The 13,361-nt window shown below is 39.6% G+C and overlaps 1 protein-coding gene across 1 annotated transcript in view; it reads left to right on the forward strand.

Annotated features, from left to right (window-relative positions):
- LOC118853348 (solute carrier family 22 member 10-like) overlaps positions 1 to 13,361 on the forward strand; it is a 28,913-nt gene that overhangs the window by 10,007 nt on the left and 5,545 nt on the right. The window contains exons 5-7 of the mRNA XM_036763367.1: positions 148 to 265; positions 2,586 to 2,701; positions 10,427 to 10,641. Coding sequence (XP_036619262.1) covers positions 148 to 265; positions 2,586 to 2,701; positions 10,427 to 10,641 — 449 coding nt within the window. The remainder of the gene's footprint in view (positions 1 to 147; positions 266 to 2,585; positions 2,702 to 10,426; positions 10,642 to 13,361) is intronic.

Here is a 13,361-nt window from a genome sequence, read left to right on the forward strand (position 1 = left end):
AGCTTTTACATGTGAACTTTCTTTTGCAGGTGAAAGAATGTAAAGTAATTAGTTGTAGAATTTTTAAAAAGAACCCTGCTGTACTATATGCAAGAAGTGTGCTTTTGATGGAGAATTAACTATATGTGTCCTGTACTACTTAATTAGGTGGTTGCCCGAGTCTGCTAGATGGCTGATTGTCCACAACAAATATGATGATGCCTTAAAGGCGCTGAGGAAAGTTGCAAAAATCAATGGAGTAAAGGATGATTTCCTGACTGTAGAGGTGAGAGGGGAAGCAGGAGTCAGGGCTGGGTGTGGGGAATAGGGGCCTTTCAAATGAAGCCCAGTAGCCAGTGGCCTACCAGAGGAAAGTCCCATCTCTGATGATGCTCCTCCAAGTCTCAGAGGACAAGGATAAGGGACTGGGGAGGACACTTTAATCCACACTAGACAAATACAATGATTGGTGATAAAGGGTCACTTGAGAATAAAGTAAACTTGATTCTTTGAATACATCAAATTTGGGGGCTTCCTAGTTGTGTGCGAGTGAGAAACTAGAGTTGGGGAAATGGTACCTGAAATATGGGAAGGTGTGAGGATCCCCTGGGGGAGGAGACAGGAAGGGGGCAGTCTCTCTCCTTCCCCCTGGTTTAAGAGGGTCCCTGCAGCCTTCTGCCCTTCCACCCTCCTGTCTTCAACACCCTTCTCCAAATTCCTTCTTGTCTGCTCTTTCTGCTTTTTTCCTCCTCATGTCCATCTTTCTTCAGTGGATTACCCCTTGCCCTGCATCCCAGAAGGAGGCAATGTAAGATGGCTGATGAGAGACACATAAATGAATATTAAATGAGATTTTATTTCTAAAGCACTTAGCACAGGGCTTGCCACATAGTCACTTCTTAAAAATTGCTCATTCCCTGCCTCCCTCTGGCCCCAGAGAAGCCTTGACTGTGACTGAGGCTCCCAAGGATCACCTGCTCCCAAAGGGAAAATTTAGAAAAAGAGTCTTAATGAAATTTGTTTTAAATGAGTTTAGTGATTTGTGCTCTAGTAAACTGCAGAAGCACAAGGTAGGCCCAGAAGCCAGCCCCTGAAGGCAATGTGGATAGAACACAGAACTATTCAGTCCACAGAAATGAATTTGAATCCTTCCTCAGCCACATCCTGGCTAGGTCATCATGGGCAAGACCCTTCATTCCTCAGGCCTCAGTTTCTTCATCTATATGGAGCTCCTAGAGGAATTTCCCTAACTCATACGTGGGGTACAAAATAGGACCACCTCTGGTTCCTACGTTTTGAATTTCTATGGGACTAAATTCAAACAGCAGCTGAAAGAAAAATGCCATCTGTCCAAGCTAAAGCCTCAGCCTTCTGTCCTGCTGCAAGGAGGAGGGGAAAGTACTATAGAAGCATGGTGTTTTCTTTGTGGAGCTACATCCTCTCAAAATCACAGCTCATGAGCCCCCAGTAGTACAGGTACCTTTATTGTTCAGCCAATGAGCACAAACGAAGCAAAGGCATTTAATGGAACAGCATAATAAGGAAGTATCAGTATGTTCCCCACAAACCTGGCAAACACCTTTAACAACTGTATTATACAGTGTCCATATTTAGAGAGGAAATGTGTAGGGAACGTGAAGTCATACAATAATAAATCCCTATGTAAGGGTCTCTAAAGGCCACCTAGTCCGGCCCTTCATTTTACAGACGAGGAAGCTTAGCTCCAGAGGGGTTTTAAGTGAACCACAAGTTCATGCTGGTATTAACAGAGGGATCTGAACCCAGGTGTTCTGACTCCAGAGTCAGCATTCTCTCTGCTCTACTGCTCATGCATGGAGACAAACAGAAAGACGGAATGTGTGTGATCAGGACATATTCGGGGACCAAACAATCATGGAGCTGAAGCTGGAAGGGACCACAGAGACTTTCTATTTCAATGTCTACATTTTACAAATGAGAAAATTCAGGCCCAGGGAGAATAAGGGACTTGCTTAAGCTTTACCAGGAGTATCGATGGCAAGATTTGAACCCAGGGTTTTGGACTCCAAAGCCAGTGCTAAAGCTAATTTTTCCCCTCTGTTGATTGTTAGATTATATGATGCATATATGTTAGAGTTTAGTAAGTTCTGAAAAACATTTAGCCATCTCATTCAGAGAGTACCTCTGGTATATTTTCATTAAAGTTTTCTCAAAATGCAGTGATGTTCCACAGAGTTCCATGTTTACTTTTAAGCTGAATGTAATTAGTCCCATGGAGGAGCACCCTCGGTGGAGTTATGGGGCCAACATGAATGCCCATAATGCTGTAGTGACAGACATGGGCACTATCTGTTATCTCTGCTGATCTTGCCTGATCTGAGGTTTCTCAAAGTTAATCTTCTGGTGCTATGGTCACAGGCATGGCTCCACCGGGCATGATGTTATACAGCTTGTCCCTGGGGTAAGGAAAAGCTTAGCAAGGCTTTGGGATCATAGCTAATTAGCTCTCATTTAGTCCCAGTACCTGCCTAAAATATCTTACCAACCCAATCCTTCCTACTCCTTCCTTTTGTTCTTCCATACACTATCCTCCAGATTGACTGTATCCTTGGTTCTTCTTCCTAAAGGCTTTGAGATCCACCATGGAGAGGGAGCTGGCTGCAACACAGACCCATTATACCATATTGAATTTAGTCCGCTTTCCGATCCTGCGTACAAGAGTCCTCTGTATGTCCTTTGCAGGGTAGGTTCCCTATAATGCATAAGGAATATTAAAGCTTACAATCCACCCAAAAGAATCTCTCAAACACACACAATAAGTAGCAGGTAGAAGCAGACAGACTGAGCAACCTTCTATCAATGATTCACAGAAATGTAGAATTGTATAGCTAGGTGGCACAGTGGATAGAGTGCCAGTCCTTGGAGCAGAAAGATTCATCTTGCTGAGTTCAAACCTGGCCTTACACACTTACTAACTGTGTGACCCTGAGCAAGTCACTTAACCATGTTTACCTCGTTTTTCTCATCTGTAAAATGAGGTAGGAAAGGAAATGGCAAAGCACTCCAGTATCTCCACTAAGAAAACCCCCATGGAATCTGGAAGAGTCAGTCATGACTGAAATGACTCAACAATAAAGCACTGGGAAACCTTCAGAGGCCATCTAATTCTACTTGAATTTAAGAAATTTACTCACCAGTATTCCTCACCTTAGCCCCACTAACACTTACCCAGCCTCTGCCTAAAAACTATTATGAGGTTGTTCTTCACATAGAACCGACCTCTCTGTGTCTTCTACCTTGCCTCCTTTTTCTGCCTCTGAGGCCATGCGGAGAAAATGCTTGGCCTCTTCCTCATGTCAGCCCTGTAGGTCTTTGAAAGCAGGGTTCATGTCCCCATCCCGAAGTCTTCTCCAAATGAATCATCCCTAGCTTCTTCAAGGGATCTTCATGTGCCAGGAGCATAATGTCGTTCCCCATCCCATCTCCGCTCCTTTGGGCACTCATCTGAGTCACATCACAGAGAAGAAAACCCAGGCCAAGAACAGCCCCCAGAACTTTCTTAAGTGATATTTGAGATCCATCTCAAGGAATCCTCCTGTTACCACTATGCCTCTGGGAATTCAAGATGTCAGGGATATGCGTTCTCCCTGCACTGATGGATGTTGAACTCCATTGTCACCTTCTTTCTCATTTTCTGTATTTTTTGTTCCTTGAATGGTCTATCCAATGAAGTAGAGTGATAAAAGTGATGATGGTAGCTACCAGTTATATGGTGTCTTAAGGTTTGCAAGGCACCTGACAAATACTTTCACATTTGCTCCTCATAGCAAACCTTTGAGATGGGTGCAATTATTATACCATTTTACAGAGGAGCAAACTGAGGCAGACTGAGGATAACTGACTTGCCCAGAGTCACACAACTAGTAAGTATTTGATGGTCAAATTGAACTCAGGGCTTCCTGACTCCAGGTGTGGCACTCTACCCACTCTGCCACCCAGGTGTCAGTCTTCCTCTATGTCTCTTCACATTTCCGAAGTATCAGTGCACCCCTTGTACTGTTTATCCCTTACTCTTCCCCCATGCCAGGTGAAACCCTGCATCATCCTGAAGATGCAATTCATGCCACCTAAAAAACAAAACTCAGGTTTATCCTGTAGAGCTTGTCCTATGTGAAAAAGTTGGAAAATATGTAAATATGTTGGAAAATATCTTTAATCTCTTCAACCTACAAAAATCTCTCCCTTGTTCTCCATGGGCCATGGGCTTCCCCCTCCCCAACCCCATGCTGTTATTTTTCACATTTGAGTGTTTCCTTTTGGTGAAGCTTTTTGACTCTTTTCCGAGTGTGATCTAATCCATTAAAAGAGACAGTGAACGTGACTGATTTGTTGAACCAAGAAACCAATAGGAGGTAGTACATAAACTGGGTTGTCTTCAAAAGATTGCAAAGCTCCTATAGTGACTATAAGCATCTTCCCAAAACAGACACCCTTCTTTCTCATGCTGATATACTACCAGCATTGTGTATGGCAGTGAGATGTGGAACAACAGTCTTCCAAGAACTGTCAATGAATATCACCAGTAGATCATGGGAAGGCACATGGTGGGTGTGAATGAGTTGCACAATAAAGCCAAGGAGAAACCATGAAAAACAGGAGTAAAGGATGTCATTAGGGGATTTCAGAGAGGAAAATAATGTGGAACGGAAATTTGTTTAGGGCAAGGGGGGTGGCCTTCTGTGGCAAAGTGATGGGAGGGCCTAGACAAGAGTCCCCCAGAATGGGAAGGCATGGCTGGGTGGAAATCTGTATCAATGCACAATTAGATAAATGATAGCATCTTCAACTGGCAAGACAAACACATCTGAATGCCAACAGTTTTATAGAGTATCTTTTGTGGAGATAGCAAATTTCACATAAATTGTACCTAAGACATTAAAATCCAAAGGCTCGATGTGCAAACAACATACTTGGGTGAAATGACCTTATATAAAACTTCATCAGAAAAGATGAGGAAGATGAATAGTATAATGTCCTCTCCTTTATCATGTTGGGCAAGAAGAGACGTGAAAAAGAATGAAAAACCCAATAGGGACAGAAAGTTATGAGCCTCACTGGATTCCTAACTTGTTGACTATGTGAAAGTATTAGAAGGTGGTTACTTGGCAGAAAAGAGAATTTCTCTGAACCCAAAGGAGGTGCTAAACAGTGGTTTGGCAACTTTTTAAAAATCACAAACCTTGGTCTTGATGATGAATAGAAGCTGGTTCAGTAAAAGAAGAGGGTATTTTCCCTCTAAGTAGTGGGCAGTGGGTAGAGGACTGGCTTTAGACTATGGCATAGCTCTCCCAGATCTGAGGTACATCCTGTAACTCTGGGCAATTGCTTTAAACTTGTCAAGGCTCCAGATAAATCTCACAGATTCTCACAGAGAATGTAATGATTTGCATTGCATGTTTGTTTCTTTACCCACTAACTTGATTCATCAATGAAATTGCAGATCCTGAAAAAAAAAACCCTGCATTTTTTCTGAAGACATCAGTAGTGGTTGCACAGGTCACCTTAAGTACTGCTCTATGCCTCTTCTTCCTCTATCCCTCTTAAAATAGTAGATTAAGTAGATGGCTGAGTTCCAGAATCATGCAGTCTCAATGTCAAAAGGGACTTCCCAGGTCACTTGGTCCACGTATATCAAAACAAGTATCCTATTTGTTTCCAATTTATCTATTTTACTCTTCCTTATTTTGTGCTTATTTTGGGTTCCTTTATTGATTTTCTACTTTTCTAAAATGCATGTTCAGTTTGTTGATCCTTTTTCTTTCTATTTTGTTAATAAAAGTAACTGATTTTCCCTTTGATGACTGCTTTAGCTACATCTTGGAAATTTTGGTATATTAGCTCATCATTATCATTTTATTTTACAGAGATATTAATTATTAATAAATATGTGATTATATTATTTTTAGTAAACAATAGTTATGTGATTATTAATTGTTTCTACGATTAGTCCTTTTGACTCATTTAAGATTTCATTGTCAAGTTTCCATTTAGGTCTGTATCCTTTGTTTATGGTTCCTGAATCAATCCTTATTTTTATTGCATTATAGTCTGTATAGGATGTATTAACTATTTCTTCTTGTTTACATTTGTTTGCAATATCTCTATGACCACTTACTACATGGTCAACTCTTTTAAAGTTCCATGTAGTACAGAGAAATATTCTTTTCCTTTTCTCTTGTTTAGAAGATGTCATGTCTTTTAAATTTAGTTGCTCCAAAAACTTGTTGAGTTCAATATAGTTCTCCTTTTTTAAGACTTATCCAAAACTGAGAGCATTATATTAAAGTCTCCTGTCACTATTATGTTACTGTCTATGTCTTCTTAAATCTCAAATACTTACTTCATGAATTTGGAAGCTAAGGCATTTGTTATCAGTTTATTACTGATATTTTTATCTCTGGTTCCTTTCAGCATATTTTCCGTGTTGATCCTTTTATAATTTTTGAATCTTCTTGCTTTGTCTGATAGAATAATGGTAATTTCTCCTTTTTGTATTCACTCGATTGCTAGTAAATTTTTCCATCCCCTCAGTTTTAATTTCTGTATATCTTGGGGGATTTTTGTGTGTTTCTTGCAAGCAACAAATTTAAGACTTTTTTTATCATCTAATCTGTCATTCTTCATTTTACTGGATTGCTCAATCTATTCACATTTATAGTCAGGAGTTAGCTTTATATTTTCCTCTGTCTCTAAAATTGGGAATATTTTTCAAGTTAAGATTCCCCACCTCAGCTATAAGCACAATATTATGTTTCTTCAGTTACTTTCCTTTGGTCTTTAGTTAAGGTGTCCCTGTTTTCACTGGCTCTCTTCCCATTTGTTACCATTTTCCTGTCAGAGTTTTCTTTATTAGTTCTTTTTTCTCTCTTTTATCTCATTTTGTATTTCTCCCTCCTAGTTTTGTCCTCTTGGTCTAATAGATTTCCCCTTCCTCTCCTCCTGTTCAGGTTGTTCTTTTCATTACTTTTAAAAATTTCATTTTGCAACCTTTTCCAAAAAGAATTTCTTTTATTCTGTTTATTTTCCATCTTCTCTTTCTTTTTACTCTAGGCTCTCATTCTCTTATTCATAACCCCTCAAATAATACAGTGTCTCTCTTTTGTCCGTCCTCATCTTGCAATTGAAGCTTCTAAAGAATCCATCCTAATGGCTCTTGACTCTAGGTGTTTTCCACCACTGCCTTGTAGGACTTACCCCATAGATTCCCTCTTTCCATTGTGCCTCCCTCCCAGAACAATGCCAATTGTTGTAGGTGTCAGGGAGTACCCCAGTGGTAGGAGTGGTCCCCCACTACTGGTCTATACCCTCTCTTCTTGACATTTTTTTTCTACATTTACCTGGAATTTTCTTCCCCGTATTTATGCTCTCCTATGCCTCCAGGTGTCAGAGGACCCCCAGGGTTCCAATTCTACCCCCCTCCCAGATGTGTAGCCTTTTCAAGTACCAAACCCTCAGACTTCATCCATTATAAGGTCCTCATCTCCCTATCCAACTATCTCCGCATCCTCATAATAGCATTCATGAAAAGAACCTCCTCTCACCTCTAAAGCAAGACCTCCTTTCTTCCCTCCTTCCCATTTCAGTCTTTTCCTCCTACACCTCACCTACTCCACTGTTGGCTCTTTTCTTTCAGAGACCAGAGAGGTCACATCTCCTTATAGTTAATTCTGGCTTAAAACCTGATGCCTCATACACTCCTCTCTATCCACCTGATCTCCTCTCTCCCTTCTAGGTACCCTTAAAGCTCTATATAAATCTTAGCTATGATGATGATTTGCAGAAGATATGATGGTATACTTCGAAAATCTTACAGAATCAACTAAACAGACAGTCAAAATAACGAACACCTTTAGCAAAGTTTCTGGATATAATATAAACCCACATAAATCATCTGCACTTCTGTATATTACCAACAAAGTTCAACAGCAAGAGACAGAAAGGGATATCCCATTTAAAATAACTCGAGACAATATAAAATACTTTTGAGACTACCTTCCAGGACAAATCCAAGGGCTACATGAACCCAATTACCAAAAACTTCTCACACAAATAAAGTCAGATCTAAACAATGGGAAAAATATTAATTATTCATGGTTAGACCAAGCCAATATAATGAAAACAACCATTTTACCCAACTTACTTAATCAGTGCCTTACCAATGAAATGACCAAAAACATATTTTATAGGGTTAGAAAAAATAATGCCAAAATTCATCTGGAAAAATAAAAGATCAAGATTATCAAGGGAGTTAATGAAGAAATATAAAGGAAGGTGGCCTGGGCTAAGCAGACCTCAAACTGGATTTTAGAGTGGTAATTATCAAAACGATCTGGTGCCGACTAAGAAATACAGCGGTCGATCAGTAGAACAAATAAGATACCAATACATTATAGGAAATGACCAAAGTAGTTTAGAGTTTGACAAACACGAAGGTCAAAGCTTCTGAAACAAAAACTCATTATTTGACAAAAACTGTTGAGAAAACTGAAAAACAGTATTGCAGAAATTAAGCATAGACCAAAATCTCACATTGTATACCAAGACAAGTTCAAAATGGGTACATGATTTACACACAAACTGTGATTCCTTAAGCTACTTACTTGAGCATGGAATAGTTTTCCTCTCAGATATATGGAAAAAAGAAGAACTTAGGACTAAACAAGATATAGAGTGCATCACAAAATGTACAATGGACAATTTTGAATACATAAAATTGAAAAGGTTTTGCACAAACAAAATCAGTGTAACCAAAATTAGAAGGAAAGCAGAAAAGTGGGATGAGGGGATTTGCAGCAATTATCTCTGATAAAGCTGTCATTCCTCAAGGATATAGAGAATTGAGTCAAATTTCTAATACCAGTCATTCCCCAGTTGATAAATAGTCAAAGAATATGACTAGGAAGTTTTGAGACAAAGAAAGCAAAGCTACCTAGAGTCATATGAAAAATTGCTATAAATCACTATTGATTAGAGAAATAGAAATTAAAACAACACCAAGGCACCAACTCAGAGACATCAGATTGGCTAGTGAGATGTAAAAGGAAAATGATAAATTTTGGAGAGGATATTGGAAAAGTGGGATACTAATACATGGTTGGTGGAATTTTGAACTGATCCAACTATTCTGGAGAGCAATTTGGAATTAGGCCCAAAGGGCTATAAAAGTGTGCATACCCCTTGATCCAGCAATACTACTACTAGATCTGTATTCCAAAAAGATTAAAAGGGGGGAAAGGTCTCTTTGTAAGAAATATTTATAGCAGCTCTTTTTTTATGGTGGGTAAGAATGGGAGACTGTGGAGATTCCCATCAATTGCAGAATGACTCAAAAAGTTGTGGTACATGATTGTGGTGAATATTACTGTGGTATAAGAAATGATGAGGAGGATGCTTTCAAACAATCTGGAAAAAACTTAATTGAAATGATACAAAGTGAAGTGAACAGAATTAGGAGAACATCGTAGACAATAAGAGCAATACTGTATGATGAAGAACTGGTCCAAGACAATCCCCAAGACCTCATGATGAAAAATGCTGTATGCCTCCAGAGAAAGAATTGATGGAGACTGAATGCAGATAAGATACATTATCTTCCTTCCTTCCTTCCTTCCTTCCTTCCTTCCTTCCTTCCTTCCTTCCTTCCTTCCTTCCTTCTTTCCTTCCTTCTTTCCTTCCTTCCTTTTCTCTCTCTCTCTTTCTTTCTTTCTTTCTTTCTTTCTTTCTTTCTTTCTTTCTTTCTTTCTTTCCTTCTTTTGTTTCTTATCTTCAACAAAATGATCATGGACATTTTTACGTAATTGCACATGTATAAACTTTATCAGGTTGCTTACCATCTCAGCAAGAGGGAGGAAATGTAGGGAGGGATAGAATTTGGAACTCAAAATTTAAAAAAATCCAATTAATTTTAAAAATTGTTTTTCAATGTAATTGGGAAAGAATGAAATATCATCAAAGAAAAAAATCACAGCCGTTCACACTCTCTGTGTTATAACCCAAATGACTTTCTTGATGTTTCCTGAACTAGGAAGTCTATCGCCCAATCTCTGTCTTTGTATGTGAGGTTCTTCATGCCTAGAACACACCTCTTCTTCACCTTTGCCTTCTGGTATCCTTGGTTGCACTCAAGGCTCAGCCTCAGGCACAAGCTCCTATTGAAGCCTTTCCTGGTTGCCCCACTTAGTGATCCTCTTGCCCTCCTGGATTTATCTGGCATTAGCTTAATGATATTCATGGAGCATCACCACTCCCAGCAGAATATGAACTCCTTGAGGAATTTGTGTCTTTGAGGGGTATGTACAGACCCTAGCACCCAACAGGTGTTTATTCATTGAACTGAAGTGCATTTAATGGTGAGCTCTGGGATCCAAGTGTAATGGATTCTCTCTGCTTTCCCCACTCTCTGCTGCAGTTTCACAGTAGGGATGCTTTTTTATGGGCTCTCTCTGGATCTTCAGAACTTGGGGAGCAATATTCAAATGCTCCAGGTTCTTTTGGGAGTTTCTGCCTTCCTAAGCAGGGTTGGAGCCTTGTTTCTCATGAACCGCCTTGGCCGTCGAACAATAGCAGTGGCCTGCCTCCTTCTTGCTGGACTGTTCATACTTCCCAGTGCATTTCTGCCTCAAGGTAAGAGAGTGGGATTTGAGGAAAGGGGGGAAGGGGGAGTAGGAGTAGCATAGGATCAGAGGCAGCCAGGTGGCCTGATAGAGACTGGTTGTGGAGTCAGAATGACTTGAGTTCAAATCCAGACTCAGATACTTCCCAGCTAGGTGACCCTGGGCAAGTCACTTAACCTCTTCCTGCTGCCATTTCCTCATCTGTAAAATGGGGGTAGTAATAGCATCTACCTCAAGGGGTTTTGTCAGATAATATTTTTAATATGCTTAGCCCAGTAGTTAGAACAGGGTAGGATTTGTATCAGGAACATCTGTGGTATTGTTCTGAATTGTCATTTTTGAAGAGAAGTTCCTTTCCCATCTTTTATTTATTTATTTTTTATTTAAAATATTTAGTTTTCAGCGTTGATTTTCACAAGAGTTTGAATTACAAATTTTCTCCCCATTTCTACCCTCTCCCCACTCCAAGATGGTGTATATTCTGGTTGCCCTGTTCCCCAGTCATCCCTCCCTTCTGTCACCCCACTCCCCTCCCATCCCCTTTTCCCTTCCTTTCTTGTATGGCAAGATAAATTGCTATGCCCCATTGCCTGTGTATCTTATTTTCTAGATGCATGCAAACCTTTTTTGTTTTTCTTTTTGAACATCTGTTTTTAAAACTTTGAGTTCCAAATTCTCTCCCCTCTTCCCTTCCCACCCGCCTCCCTAAGAAGGCAAGCAATTTAACATGGGCCACATGCGTATCATTATGTATAACCCTTCCACAATACTCATGTTGTGAAAGACTAACTATATTTTGCTTCTTCCCAACCCATCCCCCTTTATTGAATTTTCTCCCTTAACCCTGTCTGTTTTTCGAAAGTGTTTGTTTTTGATTACCTGCACCCCCATCTGCCCTCCCTTCTATCATCCCCACTTTTTATCTTCTTCCTCCTTCTTTCCTGTGGGGTAAGATACCCGATTGAGTAGGTATGGTATTCCCTCTTCAGGCCAAATCTGATGAGAGCAAGATTCAGTCATTCCCACTCACCTGCCTTCTCTTCTCTTCCTACAGAATTGCTTTTTCTTGCCCCTTTTATGTGTGATAATCCACCCCATTCTATCTCTCCCTATCTCCCTCTCTCAATATATTCCTCTCTCATCCCTTATTCATCTTCAACTCACCCTGTGCCTGCTCTCTCTCTCTCTCTCTCTCTCTCTCTCTCTCTCTCTCTCTCACTCTCTCACTCTCCCTCTCTCTGTGTCTCTACATATATATATATGTATATATATACACAGGTACACATATACATACATATATACTCACATATACATATATATACATATATATGTGTGTATATATATATATATATACACACATAAACATATACATGCATATTCCCTTCAGCTACCCTAATACTGAGGTCACATGAATCATACATGTCATCTTTCCCTGTAGGAATGTAAACAAAACAGTTCAACTTTAGTGAGTCCCTTGCAATTTCTTTTTCTTGTTCTTTTTCTTGATTATCTTTTCATGCTTGTCTTGATTTTTGTGTTTGAAAGTCAAATTTTCTATTCATCTCCAGTCTTTTCACTGAGAAAGCTTGAAAGTCCTCTATTTTATTGAAAATCCATATTTTGCCTTGGAGCATGATACTCAGTTTTGCTGGGTAGGTGATTCTATGTTTTAATCCTAGCTCCATTGACCTCCGGAACATCGTATTCCAAGCCCTTCAATCTCTTAATGTAGAAGGTGTGAAATCTTGGATTTTTCTGATTGTGTTTCTGCAATACTCAAATTGTTTCTTTCTGGCTGCTTGCAGTATTTTCTTCTTGACCTGGAAACTCTGGAATTTGGCAACGATATTCCTAGGAGATTTCTTTTTGGGATCTATTTGAAGAGGCGATCTATGGATTCTTTCAATTTCTATTTTGCCATGTGGCTCTAGAATATCAGGGCAGTTCTCCTTGATAATTTATTGAAAGATGATATATAGGTTCTTTTTTTGACTATGGCTTTCAGGTAGTCCAATAATTTTAAAATTATCCCTCCAGGATCTATTTTCCAGGTCAGTAGTTTTTCCAATGAGATATTTCACATTGTCTTCCATTTTTTCATTCCTTTGGTTCTGTTTTATAATATCTTGATTTCTCATCAAGTCACTAGCTTCCACTTGCTCCATTCTAATTTTTATGGTAGTATTTTCTTCAGTGGTCTTTTGGACTTCCTTTTCCATTTGGCTAATTCTGCCTTTCAAGGCATTCTTCTCCTCCTTGGCTTTTTGGAGCTCTTTTGCCATTTCAGTTAGTCTATTTTTTAAGGTGATGTTTTCTTCAGTATATTTTTCAGTATTTTTTTTGTTTCTCCTTTAGCAAGTCATTGACTTGTTTTTCATGGTTTTCTCGCATCCTTCTCATTTCTCTTCCCAATTTTTCCTCTACTTCTCTAACTTGCTTTTCCAAATCCTTTTTGAGTTCTTCCATGGCCTGAGACCAGTTGATGTTTTTCTTGGAGGCTTTTGTTGTAGGCTCTATGACTTTGTTGACTTCTTCTGGCTGTATGTTTTGGTCTTCCTTGTCACCAAAGAAAGATTCCAAAGTCTGAGACTGCATCTGGGTGCATTTTCGCTGCCTGGCCATGTTCCCAGCCAACTTACTTGACCCTTGAGTTTTTCAGCAGGGTATGACTGCTTGTAGAGTTAATAGAACTATGTTTCAAGCTTGGGGGGATGCACCAGCTCTGCCACA

Source organism: Trichosurus vulpecula, chromosome 6, assembly GCF_011100635.1.
Source record: "Trichosurus vulpecula isolate mTriVul1 chromosome 6, mTriVul1.pri, whole genome shotgun sequence".
NCBI classification, from domain to species: Eukaryota; Metazoa; Chordata; class Mammalia; order Diprotodontia; family Phalangeridae; genus Trichosurus; species Trichosurus vulpecula.